Source organism: Diorhabda carinulata, chromosome X (assembly GCF_026250575.1).
Source record: "Diorhabda carinulata isolate Delta chromosome X, icDioCari1.1, whole genome shotgun sequence".
NCBI classification, from domain to species: domain Eukaryota; kingdom Metazoa; phylum Arthropoda; class Insecta; order Coleoptera; family Chrysomelidae; genus Diorhabda; species Diorhabda carinulata.
In genome coordinates, this window is record NC_079472.1 from 31482009 (window position 1) to 31499267 (window position 17259).

Below are 17259 nucleotides of genomic sequence, written 5' to 3' on the forward strand. Positions count from 1 at the left end.
CGGTTCGTGCGTCCTGGAGTTACAGCGTAAGGAAGGAAAACCCGACTTTTTCCTGAATTTTCTTTGCTATAAACCTCACGGAGCCCGAGACCTTTCCAACGAATGCAAAACCGTGGAAATCGGTTCGTGCGTTCTGGAGTTATAGCGTAAGGAAGGAAAACCCGACTTATTTTTATATAGTAGATAAATAATAATCACTTAAGACTTTTCAAAAAAATAATCAATAGAAAGAATGGTAATTAGGGGAATGCTACAATTATACAAAACTGAATTTGATGATGAAGCTGAAGAAATGGAAAAAGTAGTAGATGATTTTGAAATTTTCGTCATGAGGAGAATAAATGATAAACAAATCAAAATAGTTGAAATAATTTCAGTATTTTTTCAAAAACTATTTATTGCATTTACAAAACAATTTAATCAATGATTCAATTGACGCATTCAATAGTTGTTTATCCAATTGGGGTTGTTTATATTTTTTATAAATATAATAAAGTTGTTAAGAAACAATTTTCCGGTGTTTAAATATATAATCCCAAATAGTTTTTCAAATTTATTGAAATGAGGTTAAATTTTGTCAATACTTACTTTGATTAAAAACTATCAAATCGAAAACTGTCAACAAGACGTTTCTTTTAGAACTGCATCTTTTGAATGATTCTTTATACGCGTCCAGAAGTAAACTTTCTTTACGGTTTCGTGATTTCCAATGGGTTTTTTTCGTTTTTTAAATATACAAATAACGTGGTTGCGTAATTTTTGAAGAAACCCAACGTAAAAACATTTTACATAGTCACCTGAGAAAAATTTTCAGTCTTCTTATAATGTAAATCGCCGTCCTTTTTGTTTTTTAAATAACCATGCAAAAAAAAACACCGAATCGAGAGATCTTGGTAAAACCATCGTTTGAGCTTAGATCTAAAATACTGTGTTTAAATTTTTTATTACCAAATTGAATGTAGATACTATCCTTTCAATTTTTTCAATCATTTGAGTTAATTTGTTAATACAGATCTTTGTTGGAATCTTATAAAAAATTGTTTATTACTAACCGTATTTTTATATGTATAATTTGAAGAAAAATTGGACCCATTTCAAGCCATTGATGATAGTGATGATTCCTCAAGTTAAGTCGAAGATACTACAAATTTTAGATGAAGCATTTACTGCTGAAGATGAAATATTCAACGAAAAAGAAAACGAAGTTTCGAATTGTAATTTAGAAGTAGCGTTTTGAGAGGCTAAAAAGCTTCCTACTTGAATTGTTTGCTCAATACACCAATTAACGATTACTAATTGTTGCAGGAAATATTGAAAATACATCGAGTGCAATAATAATGATCGTATTTGGTTGTTTTCTCATATTGGTACAACAGAAAATCTCTGGGTAATGATGAAATTCATATATCTAGGGATAGATGTCAGTTACTAGTATTAAAACCCCGAAAAACCTGAAGACCCTTCCAAGGAGTATCAATCAATTGACTAGGCAACAAAGTTTAAGGAAATATCATCTAAAACCAATCAAACGATGTATATAACTATGGACAAGTTGTGATTCCAAAACTTGGTTAACCAGATCCGTTCGAGATACTAATAAAGTTCCATGTTTTGATTTTTTACTTCAAAAAATCTCTTATGTACAGTACCAGATGCTGCCTTTAGAACGTGCATAGAAGAATAGAAAGCATAATCCAAAATTTCGAAGTAAACTGTAGAGAGAAATCAGTGGATATAAAATAAAACATAGACGTTCAAAATTGCTGGGCAAATAGACAGGAAAGAGGAAGAGGAAGGAAATGAAGAGAGGAAGTCTCTCAAATAGAACCAAATTCATGGATGGATCTTTGGGGATCATCTGTCTAATCCGGGAAATTCCAGAAAACGATATGTACGATGTATTGGTTTCAAAAAAGAAAAGAGGACAAAGACCATTTGTCAATGTTGAATTATAATGTTTTGATGGATATAAAAAAAATTTTTTATTCAAAATACCAATATTTTGATAACTATTAGAAAAAAATATTTCTTATAACCGATTTTATATGTTACAGGGTTTGTTAACCAACTTCGTTTTCTTCGACTAATTCCATTGAGTAAATTAAATATTTACCATTAACTGTTATTAGGAAAATTGGCGAATGAAGCACGTATCAAAAGCGTGGAATTTCTAAAATGTTCATTGTTTTCAAGGTAGCCGTCAAATATTTGCATTAAATAGAAATAATTCTGTAATATCATTAATATACGGACTAATTATTATTTTAAATCATTTTTTCATTAAAATCAATTATCCAATAGTCGATAAATTGATTAGTAGATAATTTTTTTGACATTTGTATCATAATCTCATTTATCATTTGTCACCAACAATCTTTGTGTCATGGCATCTGCCAATAATACAAACTGGCTTGTGGGTCATATGTCACTAGATATCTTAAGTGTCATCTACTATCTCTAAAGGTCAAAATTCCCCATTCGTTCATTATACAGGATAGTACGTTTTCTTTTTAATGGTTTAACGTGATGAAAAACCAACAATTTGCCACATTTTTTCTTTATACAGGGTCGTTTCGACATATTTATTCAATTTTGAAAGCATTCCACAAATGTAACCCATATACAATCTCTTGTGTGTTAAACTGTTAGTCATTTAGTTGAAAGATACCCTCCATTAACGTATCCTTCCGAAATTACCAAATTTATATTCATGTGACTGTGAATAATCATGAATTTAGCTACTTAAACTCAAGATTTATTGTATTCATTAAGATTTTTTGTCTACGATCTTAATAGGGACCCACATCATAGTTGATTGATTCTGGGGATCCCTTGGACACTTGAGATCCATTAAATTACGTAAATAGTTTATTTCAAAGTAGTTTTGATATTTTAATACAACGAATTTAGTCAATCATCATTGGTTAGCTCGAAGATACATTACAGGATCATTTGACGTGAAGGAAACAAAACAGAAACCAGGTTTTTTTATTATAAATGATCGTTTTTTTCAATTATACAGTAAAAATATGTTAATAAGGACAAAAGGCCACGATTTTTCCTCATACAAGGTCTTTCATATAGTTGAGGTGAAGGAAACAGGAGAAAAACCAAGTTTATTCCTTATACAGGACCGTATTACTTAAGTATACAGTGAAGAAGATGCTGAAAGGGCATTATCAGGTAAAAAGAGGGCAAGCAATGGGATCTTAGTACCTCTGGGTATCACTTTCATGGTGTTATAGTATAGTATAGTATTTCATGAAAACTGTCGTTCATTTTGGCGAATTAATGGAGCTCCAAGTGCTATTCAGGGCCGAAGACAGAGACCAGAACATACGAGAAGATCCACAATTGTCTGTTTGAAAAAGATCTTCTATCTTACACTTATAGCGAACAAGAAAAATGCTCAATCTATTTACCAATTTTGAGAAAATCCTTTTTTCTGATGAGGTCCGTTTCCATATGAGTTTGTAAACCGTCAAAAGTGCCACCAGAAACAATTACATGCTCCTAAAGTAACAAGTGACAAGTATGGACTTCAATTTTAGTCACAGGAATGATTGGTTAGGAAAAAGCGCTATACTGAAGATTTTTTATCTCCAGAATTTGAAACTTGATTTTAATCTATTCAATAAATGATTCCCTGATAGTTTTTGAACAGATGTTTTTAGGTAAACTGATTTCGAAGAGAGGTGATATTTCACGACTCACTCGTAGCCCAGATTTGATGCTTTTCGACTTTTTTTTGGAAATACATCAAACAAAAAGTTTACATTAATAATTTAAGAAACATTTATTTGCTCAAGAGAAATATAAGTGGTGAAATTATAGCATTACTAAAGAAAGTTTTCTATACTATATATTTGTAATTAGAGGACTGCCTTCGTGGATTAGGATTATCATTTAGATAAAAACTAACTAATATCTTATTTAAAAGCATCCTTGGATTTCTGGTATACCTAATTTGTACACTAATTAACACACCTGAACTTCACCAGCTCGAAAGGTTTAATCCTTTTGAGTCTTTTCTCTATAACTTCAAAGTCAAGGAAGTGGATTATCTCAACATCGTTATGGCGATGAAGTCGTAGGAAAATTCCACTACAAGTGTGGTTAATATTTACAACTACTGTTTCAATTATTTTTTAACCTTTTTTTTTTAAAATATGTACGTGCCACCCTGTATATCCATTCATTCTACAAGGCTCAATAACGTATCAGAATGTTTATGGAGACATTTTATTGACTACATTCCATTTATTTTTAGAAACATATAATGAAAAATCGATCATCAAATGATCATAGTTTTTTTCGTATCTAGCATATTTTGGATTTCGTTAAAACTCTTACCTCTGGTTTCTGGTAAACAAATATACAGTAAAACAAAACCGATAAAAGTAGCCGAACTAAATATGAACAAACTTAAGTATATACCAAGAGATTCTGATAATAAAGGAAATCCGAAATCAAAAACTGAAGAAACTACAGCAGCTAACATAAAAGCTGCGGATACACCTGTTGCTCTTAATTCATTGGAAAACAATTCTCCTATGTATCCTATAGGAATGCTTCCTAATCCTAAACCGTATGATAGAATAAAGAGGATAATAGAAAGAACTGGTAACCAACGAATTGAATCAATAAAAGTCGAGTGTTTTTCTTTGAGAAAAAAGTAAAAAGCGATACTTAATAAAGATATAGAACAAGAAAATGAAGATATAAGCATCAATGGTCTTCTTCCGAATTTATTTATTATGAAAATTAAAATTAAAACGGTTGTAAGGTTAACAGAACCGGCTATGATACCTACTTCGTTTCCTGAAAGGATTGCTCCAGCTTCTTTGAAAATTAAACCTAAATACGCAAAAAGTACGTTAATACCAGATATTTGTTGTGTATAAATGATTAATAAACTCAAAAAAAATGCTTTTCTAGATTTATTAGTTTTCAATAAATTTAGAAATTTCGCTTTTTTATTACCGTTTGTAGTAAAAAATTCCTCCATCGATTTATATTCCGTGTCTATAAAATCGTCGAAATTTCTCAATTTTTTCAAACTTCTAATAGCTAGAGTTTTATCGTTTTTAATAATGAAATAAATCGGGGATTCGACGGTGAAATTATACAATAAAAAATGTATTATTCCGGGAATAGTAGTGAGAAGAAAAAATATTTTGACGCTTTGTATAGAAGCTCCTAAAACAAAACCATATAGTTGCCCAACCGATAATCCTAAACTCACGCAGCAACTTAACCAAGCTCTGTTTTTATCATCTGCTATTTCAGTATTATAAACAACGACATTTATAAAAATACCCGCGAAAGTAATACCAACACAACAAAAACAAAAGTAATAAATATAAGTATTCCTTGCAAAAGCTATTGTAGTTATAGAACAAAATAATAAGATTGTATAAGACAATAACGTTTTTTTCCTTCCTATAATATCTGCTGGTATTGATGCTATTAATAAACCAAATATAACCGAAAACGGTATTGACGAAACTATACAAGAAGCTTCTAAAGTTGTTATTGGTCTTCCCAATGGATTTACATCCGTATTGTTTGACATTAACTTCGGAAGTACTGAAGAAGGCCAAACCATAATGGAACCCATGAACACCCACAATAAATCAGCTATAATTAGAAAAATTAAACAGTTAATAATGCAAAAAATAGTTATTTATGCAACAAGTCAGTAAAGTAATACTTTTTTCACGATTAGAACGATTTAAAATTCCTACGAGTGAAAAAAAAGTTACTTTACTCACGAGTGTCATATAAAAAATTTCCTATATTCGTAAACTTGAAAAAAATTCGAAAAACCTTTTATCAATTTTTATTTTTTAATAGTAATATTAAAAGTACAACTTTGAGCATTATTAATTTGAGGTAAAGAAGAAGTTACATTACTTTTGGCATTTGAATTGACAACATTTAACGCAGAGGTGTCAAAATCAATTTTGCAGAGGGTTAAATATTAAATTTTGAATTCCTAGGTGGGCCAAATTGAAAATTGAAAAAATAAGCTGTCGAGGATCCAGATACCTAACTTCTCTTGTTTTTGACCAGCTCATTGATGTCAGGTATAAAATTCGTTGTACTAATTTTAATAATTAATAGGAGATGTTGATCTCATCAAATTTTTCATTCAAAATTCTGTCCGATTCAAAATCTATCAACTCCATTTGCAAATGAACTGGTGCCTGTGAAAGATCGTTGAAAATTGGGAATTCCATTTCATTCGTTCCCTGAAAGTCTTCAAAATCATTGTTGAATAATCACATTTTGCAGATGTTTCATCTAATTTTTTTTGATTCATTGTGCCAACTGTTTTTAATTGAGGGAAATGGTTCAAAGTTTGGTCAGTGGCAGATGTTTTAGATTTTTCGGTTCTATACCCTAATGATTTATTTTTCAAATATGTAATAAGTTTTGTGTAATAATTAATGTTTCTTCGAGGTTCCTTCTTCTGATCCATATGTTTTGGTACACGGTATACTTGAGGAACTAATTATATTACAACTACAAGGGAAAAAAATTATAATAAAAATGATCCTGATGAGGTCGTGTCGATCAGAGCAAATAAATGGTGAAAAAGTTGAATCGCGATGTTTTAAAAGACGTCTACGAGATCATGACAGAACACGAATCATAGATCTAAACATATGAACGCCACCGATCTATTGAATGGTAAACATATCATATCCAAAAAACGTATTTGAACTGTCAAAACTTCGAATTGATGGATCATCCGTTTTACATTCTTTGTTTAGCATCTAATGATTTGTTCTTAATTTCGTAGAAGCGGTTAATACATTGAAATCATATGTTTCAGTTCGATTTTTCATTTTTATTTCTTTTTAATACTTATTTTTTTAATCATTTTGTTGTTGTGAAGATTCTTCAATAGATATATCTGTTTAGGAACTACAAATCTCATTGATATTTGGTTTACTATTTTCCAATGCTTTTCCTAGATATTCTGAAGACGTCATAGAAATTATTGGTTTCAATAAAATCTTTTATCCAGTTTGTAATTCGTTTTTAAGATGTTCTTAAAGGGTTTAACATGTTAAAATTTTTTCATCACACTTTTATGTATAGCTACGTAAAATGTTACCTGAAAACGCACTCAAATATAAAATCCACGATGAATTATTATCTACAATCCTTGTATTAACACAATCATTTTGTAAAAATTGTTTACTTTCATTTGGTGCCATTAGCTTGAAAGATTTATTGTTCTTTTATTGAAATATTTGTTAAAAATAATGAAATTCGAAATATTTATAAGTAGCTTTATCTATAATTATCAATTATATTATACATGCGTCTTGAATGTCACGTTTCTCATTATGATAAAGATATTTTTCATACCAATATTATTTGTATGCAAAATTTTAGTGCAAGTTGTAACATGGAAATTCCACTTCAAATATGAGCTATTAAGAAAAAAAATCGAATTCATAACAATAACAATAAACAAGTGACACTATAAAACAAAAGTTATTTGGTGCCAAAAAATCATTTTCCACTTCCATATCAAATCTTCATACAGTATCAGCCAATTTTTTTAAAATTTCTGCTGCCTCTACATTGTAAAACATGAAACCTTATCGAAAAAATCGGTATAAGTTCGGCAACGCTCATAAATCTGGCAACGCTGTCGAAAGAAGTATAAAACAAACCATGTTCGTGATTTAAACATTTGCGTCTTCGAGTAGACGCGTTTTCAGGATGAGAAACCGATACAATTTTATTTTATTATATCGTATTCCGACAAAAATTTCTGAATTCGCCGCAACCAAATCTTTCAACAGTGTAGAAGACGTACCAGAAATTTTTAAAAACGGGGCTCTGTTGCCGACGTACCGCGATCTGTAACAACTAACGAAAGTCTTGAAATTTACCATCCGGGTCTCTTCCACGCACTTCACGAGGATGATTTCGATAGCAGATTGGAATTTAGCGAATGGTACCTCGGAGGATCCGCAGCTCCAGCATTCCATTTTGTGGTCGGCCAAAGTTGTAAAGGAAAGCTCGAAGATTTACTTGGGCAAATCATCAACGATATAACATCTATCATTTCGTGCAGAATGGAGCTCAAGGGCCCACCACCGACATATTTCATAGGATCTAGCTTTCTCTAAGTACTAGTTTTAAAAAATCTAACAATCATGTTTTTTTTATGGTTTTAGGTACCTCTTTTAAAAATCTTTGAATTCTCTTTAAGATAATTCAAAATATTGTGTAAAATTTATCAATATATTTGTTCGAATTGTTCGTTTCTATTTACAGTAAGCTTTGAAACGAAGAGAACAAATCCCTTCATTCTTTATTCATAAATAAAGTAGATGTACTGAAAATCGATCTCAATAGTTTCACTCAGATTGGGAAAATTTGCATCGCAGATGGGAACAACGAAAGATATAAATTAGTTCAGTAAATTGATCAAAACTCGCTACTATAGTGGATGAAGATAATGTAGCAGTCAACGAAGTTGACGATAAATGAAAAAGTAAAAACTCATCAGAAAACTAACAAAGCAGAAGGAAAAGATTGTTTAAAAGAGTTGAGATACTCAAGTAGTTGAAATTTAATCCAAAATTTTTGGAATAAACTAAAAAATAAATTAAGTGTTGAGTCTGCTCTGGATGTTGGACAAAGCTGATACAACTGCCGAGACGATCAAGAAGAAGTACGAATTTCGAGCAGAGTTTTACATGCTGGGAAGTTTCCACTCGAATCTTGCAGCGGTATGAAGGAAAAGAAGAAAATTTATTGCACCGAAGACGAGGAAAAACGTTGTTTACAATTTAAATTACGATGAAAACTTGGGAAATTGGATTGGGAAACTCTGAAACATCCTCGTTATAGTCCCTCCATGCGACTATTAGTTTTTCTATCAATTGAAAGAGGCACTTGGGCGGTTTGAGATTCGAAAACAATGCGGGGGTGGAATTCTTCTTGACAAGTCGAGAGATTTTCACGAAAATGTAGGTGATAAAAATAAATTTGAGTGCTTGAAAAATTTGAATTTGAACTGAATTCGAAGCACGGTAAAATCATTGGCGATGGTTAGGTTAAGTTAGGTTAAGTTAAGTTAGGTTATGTTAGTAGTGTTTATAAGAAATTTATCAGATTCCAAGACCTACGGTCCAAATTTCTTTATGGAAATCCTCCAAAGAAAATGTAGTTTCAATTAGTGCTATCAAATATCGGAAAAAAGAAGCTGCGCCATTAAAAAATCAAATCGAAAATTTAAGAAATGACATTTTAAACGTACTGCGACACATAATCGGTGATCACTCCAAATATGATAAATATTTTTTAAACCAATTCACGAATAGTTGTTTATATGATTTATTTAAGAAAAAATTCGGGTAGCAAGTTTGTATTCTAAGTTATTAGGGCCGTAGATTTGGGATTGCTTCGTTGTTTCATATGTTCTGAAACATTAAGTTTAGCGAGGTCTTCATTTTTGTCTAAAAAAGGTCTTGCAATTAATATGATAGATATATAGGGTGCGAGCCCCCTTTCAAATTTCAAAATACGCCTTAAAAATATTTATAGTAGAATTCCAGTTTATATTTGAGCCACCCTCGTATAACGAAAATTGCTGTTAATATTTTTATTTAAATTTATGGAGATTTTATAGGTTTTAATATTATTTTAAACGCTTTAAATTGTATTTTAATTCGTTTTTTGAATTAACTATATATTTTATCATAATTTTATACGGAACACTATACTGGGTATCAAATTAAAAGAAAACCGTTCTCCATATTTATGCTCCTATAGAAAAATCAGCACTACGTAAAACCCATTCGTTCTAAATTTTTGTTAAGAAAATTCGTAAGTTAAAATCTTTTTTAGAAGCTTCAAGTAAAAAATTTCACTGATGAATATAAGGAGCTACTCTCTACATTGCACCCTCTCGTCTCCCCCAAACAGTACCTCTGGTATCAATTAAGAGGCTATAATGATACGCAGCTGTCTGCGTCCTCATATTCCAGAATTATCTATGTTTAGGTGACAATCAACTCACATCAAACTGTCTTCAAATTTTTTCCTAGTATCCGGGAATTAACCCCAAAAAATCTTCTTCAAAGACTCAACTTCTACCTTTGTCTGGAATACCAGTCTTCACTTTCTTCATTTAGTAAACGTCAGAAGTAGCCGTGTTCAAGCAATTGTCATATGTCATACGTCATATCACCTTCGCCAGTTCTGTAAATCTTCCTGTACATCAGCAAGAACATCTGCTGAACTGATTTTTCAGTTTTTCTTCCAAATTCTTCGTTATTTAGAGTCAATACTTTTGGTTAATAATTACACTATGGTCAAACTTCAATCGAAGACAATCATTGGACATGAGGGAAATTTAAATGACAACGTCTTCTTTATTTGTTTGAAAATTTTATACAAAAAATACTGTATGAAATTGTGTCGAAAGTAATTCCAAGCAAAATAAAACATTACTTTTAACAATTATATTATAAATAATTGTTCATTTTTCTTGTTTCTGATACTATTAAATATTTTTCGAAATTTTCGAAGTACATTAGTTAAAAACATCACATTACCCAACTGGCGCAGTTAACAGGATATAATATTTTTTAATTTAATCTCTATTTTCGAAATTATTATAATATTAAGGTTTGAAATGAAAATCAGAATTATTATTATATATATTTAATGTTTTTTTTGTTTTACAGGGTGTTTAGGGACTTGTTATATAATGCTGATATAAAAATAATTACTTGAAAATTAAGAAAAATGCAAATAACTTATACAAAAAACACTGTATGAAATTTGTGTCGAAAGTGATTTCAAGTAAAATAAAACATTACTTTCAACACTTATATGATAAATAATCATTCATTTTTGAAAATTATTCATAGATACAGTTCAACTTTTCTGAAAAAAATTGTTTCCGCTACTATTAACTATTTTTTTCGAAATTTTCGAAGTACATTAGTTAAAAACATCATATTACTCAACTGGCGCAGTTAACAGGATATAATATTTTTTAATTTAATCTCTATTTTCGAAATTATTATAATATTAAGGTTTGAAATGAAAATCAGAATTATTATTATATATATATATATATATATATATATATATATATATATATTTAATGTTTTTTTGTTTTACAGGGTGTTTAGGGACTTGTTATATAATGCTGTGATATAAAAATAATTACTTAAAAATTAAGAAAAATGCAAATAACTTATACAATAAAACACTGTATAAAATTTGTGTCGAAAGTGATTTCAAGCAAAATAAAACATTACTTTTAACACTTATATGATAAATAATCATTCATTTTTGAAAACTATTCATAGATACAGCTCAACTTTTCCGAAAAAAATTGTTTCCGCTACTATTAACTATTTTTTTCGAAATTTTCGAAGTACATTAGTTAAAAACATCATATTACTCAACTGGCGCAGTTAACAGGATATAATATTTTTTAATTTAATCTCTATTTTCGAAATTATTATAATATTAAGGTTTGAAATGAAAATCAGGAATTATTATATATATATATATATATATATATATATATATATATATATATATATGTATATTTAATGTTTTTTTGTTTTACAGGGTGTTTAGGGACTTGTTATATAATGCTGTGATATGAAAATAATTACTTAAAAATTAAGAAAAATGCAAATAACTTATACAATAAAACACTGTATAAAATTTGTGTCGAAAGTGATTTCAAGCAAAATAAAACATTACTTTTAACACTTATATGATAAATAATCATTCATTTTTGAAAACTATTCATAGATACAGCTCAACTTTTCCGAAAAAAATTCTTTCCGCTACTATTAACTATTTTTTATTATATAAATTTCGTGTTTTTTTTGTTTCTATAATGTATTCACCTTTTATAAAAACTATACAGGGTGTTCAGGAACTTGTTATATAATTCTGTGACATAAAAATAATTACTTAAAAATTAAGAAAAATGAAAATAACTTCCCTGAAGTATGACTTGTATTTCTTTCAATGTTTTACCTCTCGTTTCTGGTAAACAGAAATACATTAAAACAAAACCAAGAAATGTCGAAACGCTATAAACAAAAAAGCTAACGGATACTCCGAAAGATTCTGTTATTAATGGAAATCCAAAATCCAAGCTAGACGAAAATAGAGCTCCAAGTATTAAAGCTGTAGAAGCTGCTGTTATTCTTGATTCGTTGGAAAATAATTCTGCTACGTACCCTGGAAGAACACCCCCTAAACCGATAGCGTAAAATACAATGAAAATAATAACGGAAATAATTGGTAACCAACGAATGGAATAAACCAAAGGCGAGTTTATTTCTTTAAGAAAGAAGTAGAAACCAATACCCATTGTAGAAAACGAACAAAATAAACTAGATGTTAATAGAAAAGTTTTTCTACCAAATCTGTTGATTAGAAGAATTAATAAAAATATAGCTGCCACATTTACGAAACCAATTATAATTCCAACTTCGTTTCCAGAAAATATTGTACCAGCTTCGTTGAATATCAAACCGGTGTAAGCTAATACTACTTTATTACCTGTCATTTCTCGTGTACTAATTATCAAAAAACTCAGAAAAAGAGCTTTCTTTGTTGTGAAGCTTTTGAAGCAATCGATTAATTTAATACTTCGTTCTTTATTAGTTTCAACAGATTCATTAATAACTTCATATTCGTTTTCGATATCTACTACATCATAATAACTTCTCAATTTTTTTAAAACATTTATAGCGAGATTTTTTTTGTTTTTATCTATTAAATAAACGGGGGATTCTACCATAAAACTATATAATAAAAAATGTATTAATATAGGTACGGAGATGATAACAGTGAATATTTTGATACTATCTATTATGGCTCCAAAAACAAAACCAAAAAGTTGTCCAATCGGTAATCCTAGAGTACTAATAGAGCTCAATAATGCTCTATGTTTATCTCCAGCTATTTCTACATTATAAATAACAACTAATAAACCTAAACAAGCGTTTGTTATACCGTAAACAAAAAAACTAACGTAATACATATACATATTGTTAGAAAAAGCAATTGCGATGATACTAATCCACATAATAATCGCAAAATAAAGCAACGTTTTTCTTCGACCAATAATATCTGATGGTTTCGATGCTATTACCAATCCAAGAATTGTTGAAAAATAAGGTAAAGATACAATTATAGACGTTTCTAAGCTAGTAATTGGTCTTCCAAGTGGATTAATATTCGTATTATTCGACATAAGCTTCGGGATTACCGTTGATGGCCAAACCATGAAAGATCCGATCGGAATTATCAGTAAATCGGCTGTAATTATAAAAATAATACTCTAATTATATCATACTTCTATAATAGTAAGGATTTATTGTTATTAAATTACAATTTTGATAAAATTTCATAAAAAATCGGGCTTAAAACGGTCCTTATTCAAAAACTTGAACAGATCCGGCTTTAAAATTAATTGGTTTCGTTAGAAAGTAACAAATTATTGAAAAATTTTTCTTAATTCATGATTTATCAAAATATTTCAACAACAGGTTGGTTAAATTTATGGATATATCTACAAAAATTAATTTTAGTATAAGTAATGTCGAAAGTTTTCTTTTATTTTTTGAAAAATTCATTTATTCATGCTCGAATTTATTTTTATTTACTTACAATTTTGATACAGTTTCATAAAAAATTGGGCTTAAAAAGGTCCTTATCAAAAAATTTTACACTTAAAATAAGTTGAACAGGTCCGGCTTTAAAGTTAATTAATTTAGTTAGAAATTAACAAATTATTGAAAATTTTTTTCTTAATTTATGATTCATGGAAATATTTCAACAACAGGATGGTTAAAAATCCATATATCACGAAAAAAAAGTTATTTTGGTATATGTAAAATCGGAAATTTTTCTTTTGATTTTCGTTTTTTTACGTTTTTTGAAAAATTTCATACATTTGTGCTCGGATTCATTATTTATTGACAATTTCGTGACAGATTGAGTTTGAAACGGTCCTTATTCAAAAACTTCGAGATTTAAAATAAGCTTAACAGGTCCGGCTTTAAAATTAATTGGTTTCGTTAGAAATTAACAAATTATTGAAAAATTTTTCTTAATTTATGATTTATCGAAATATTTCAACAACAGGGTGGTTAAATTTATGGATATATTTAAAAAAAATTAATTTTAGTATAAGTAATGTCGAAAGTTTTCTTTTATTTTTCAAAAAATTCATTTATTCATGCTCGGATTTATTTTTATTTACTTTTAATTTTGATACAGTTTCATAAAAAAATTGGGCTTAAAATGGTCCTTATTAAAAAAATTTTACACTTAAAATAAGCTGAACAGGTCCGGCTTTAAAATTAATTAGTTTAGTTAGAAATTAACAAATTATTGAAAATTTTTTTCTTAATTTATGATTCATCGAAATATTTCAACAACAGGGTGGTTAAATATCCATATATCACGAAAAAAAGTTATTTTGGTATATGTAAAATCGGAAATTTTTCTTTTGATTTTCGTTTTTTTACGTGTTTTGAAAAATTTCATACATTTGTGCTCGGATTCATTATTTATTGACAATTTCGTGACAGATTGAGTTTGAAACGGTCCTTATTCAAAAACTTCGAGATTTAAAATAAGCTTAACAGGTCCGGCTTTAAAATTAATTGGTTTCGTTAGAAATTAACAAATTATTGAAAAATTTTTCTTAATTTATGATTTATCGAAATATTTCAACAACAGGGTGGTTAAATTTATGGATATATTTAAAAAAAATTAATTTTAGTATAAGTAATGTCGAAAGTTTTCTTTTATTTTTCAAAAAATTCATTTATTCATGCTCGGATTTATTTTTATTTACTTTTAATTTTGATACAGTTTCATAAAAAAATTGGGCTTAAAAAGGTCCTTATTAAAAAAATTTTACACTTATAATAAGCTGAACAGGTCCGGCTTTAAAATTAATTAGTTTAGTTAGAAATTAACAAATTATTGAAAATTTTTTTCTTAATTTATGATTCATCGAAATATTTCGACAACAGGGTGGTTAAATATCCATATATCACGAAAAAAAGTTATTTTGGTATATGTAAAATCGGAAATTTTTCTTTTGATTTTCGTTTTTTTACGTGTTTTGAAAAATTTCATACATTTGTGCTCGGATTTATTATTTATTGACAATTTCGTGACATTTAGCTTAAAACGGTCCTTATTCAAAAACTCCGAGACTTAAAATAAGTTTAGCAGGTCCGGCTTTAAAATTAATTGGTTTCGTTAGAAATTAACAAAATACTATAATTAGAGTATACTACTATAATAGTACCTAAAGAAATCATAAAATACCCCCAAGATGGTCAATTAAATTAACAATCAGTCGCATTGATATATTGATCAATAAATTGATTGGGGGGTTCGATTAACGCTCGTAATTGGGACATTGACAATAGGCAATTTATTTGACAGCTACCACAATCGATACCCAGTTAGTCTCGTGGATAAAACGCTTTTAAAAGCGTTCACCCAGAGTTTTGGAAAGCTTTTATTGAGCGATTATCAAATTATGCATATCCAACTTTTGGGTCTCCGTAGATCACTTTATGAGGTCTTCTGGCCTCTGGCCAGCATCTCTTCAATCTTCTCTGTTCCATTGGATCAGTGTAAAGCTTGGACATTAGTGGATTTTGGTGGTTTTTGTTTCTTGTGGCTTATGCGAAGTATTTTAAATTTGCAGTATCTTGGTGTTCAATGGTTTACTGCAAACTCCATATTTCCATTGTATTGGATAATGGTTAATTTGTAGTATTCTATTGAATATTGTAGTGGTTAGTGAGATGGTTTTCCTTGGAAGATGTTTCAATATTTCCCCAGTGATGAGATCATAACCTGGTACTTTGTGTGGGCTTAACAACTGAATTTCTCTGTATTGCTCTTAGTGGAGGTGATTCTAAGTAGGTTTCTATCTTGATATCTATTATTGGATTATTTGATGGAAGTGGAGTGAAAACTTAAGCTAAGTGTTGTTTTTTTCATCATTTGTGCGAGCCCAATTTCCATTTGGTTTTCTTAAAAGGGCGATTGATCCAAATTGAACGATTATTTTCAACAGCCAATCGTTTAAGCGAGCAGAATCAATGCCAAAATATGCCTCAAACTCACGGTATGTCACACGACGATCTTGCAATATCAATTTACGATGTTTTATGGCACAATAGCCGATTAAGGACGATTTGAACGAAATTAATCCTGTATCGATTGAATTCGGAGAACCAGTAAGATTCGAGATGGTGTTTTATCATCAAATAGCAATACCAGTAGCGAAGCTTTCCTGAACCTGATGAGGATTATGCGTGGCTGCAACAGAATTGAAAGCGGCCCCCAGAGAGAAACCAAAAAGTCAATGGGAAAGTCAAGTTAGAGTCCGAGGTTGGTGGAGTAGCACCCAGGATAGGAAAAATGGAAAAAAATAGCGGAAGAACCTAAAACATATGCAAGGAAATAAAATTTAATAGAACGTGTATTAACTTATTATATGGAGCGAGTCTTGTTTTTATAGAAGCAAAAATATAAAAGGGTGGATAAGAGCAGTGGAGAAAATAGAGATTAGAGGGTGGAACCAAATGATTCGCGGAGATGGAGAAGACAAAAAACAGCAATAGGAGGGGTGTTGGTAGCCCTCAGAACTAATCACGAAGTTGCACGAGTAGTGTTAAGACAAAGTCTGTCAGAAGTTGGACATTAAATTTTGATTAGATTAAAAATTGCCTATAAGGTGACTATACCTAGACCAATTTGAGTATTCAACAAAAAAAAAATGTTTAGTTTATTGGATTTAAATAATATTTTTAATTACCTGTAAATGCACTTAGGTATAGAATCAGTAGTGAACTCGATGATTTTTTTTTCCTATCATTATCAATATTGATGTTTTCTTTTGGTATAAACACTATGTTTTCATGTAAAGTCATTTTTTAAAACTATCGTTGGAATAAAATAAATTTTTTATTTTATCTATGTCGTAGTAGCTAACATGAATATATTAAGTTTGAAGGTTTTGTGTTCCTAGAAATTTGACTAATTTACATACTAACAATATTCTAAAAATTGTTTTTCATATTATAATGTGGATATTAACAACTAATTATTCTTACAAATTAATTGTTTTAGTAACAATACATACAAGTTAAAGTTATATTGTGAAATTTATTGTTTATATATGCTGAAGTATTAGTATAAACA

General features: G+C 29.4%; 1 protein-coding gene across 1 annotated transcript; it reads right to left on the reverse strand.

Moving 5' to 3' along the window:
- Nucleotides 1-11597: 11597 nt before the first annotated feature.
- LOC130902042 (facilitated trehalose transporter Tret1-like) lies at nt 11598-17159 on the reverse strand. Its single transcript, XM_057813841.1, has 2 exons — nt 16874-17159; nt 11598-13338 (listed from the first exon to the last, which is right to left on the reverse strand). The coding sequence occupies exons 1-2, from the start codon at nt 16986-16988 to the stop codon at nt 11987-11989; spliced, it is 1467 nt and encodes a 488-aa protein (XP_057669824.1). The 5' UTR covers nt 16989-17159; the 3' UTR covers nt 11598-11986.
- Nucleotides 17160-17259: the final 100 nt, after the last annotated feature.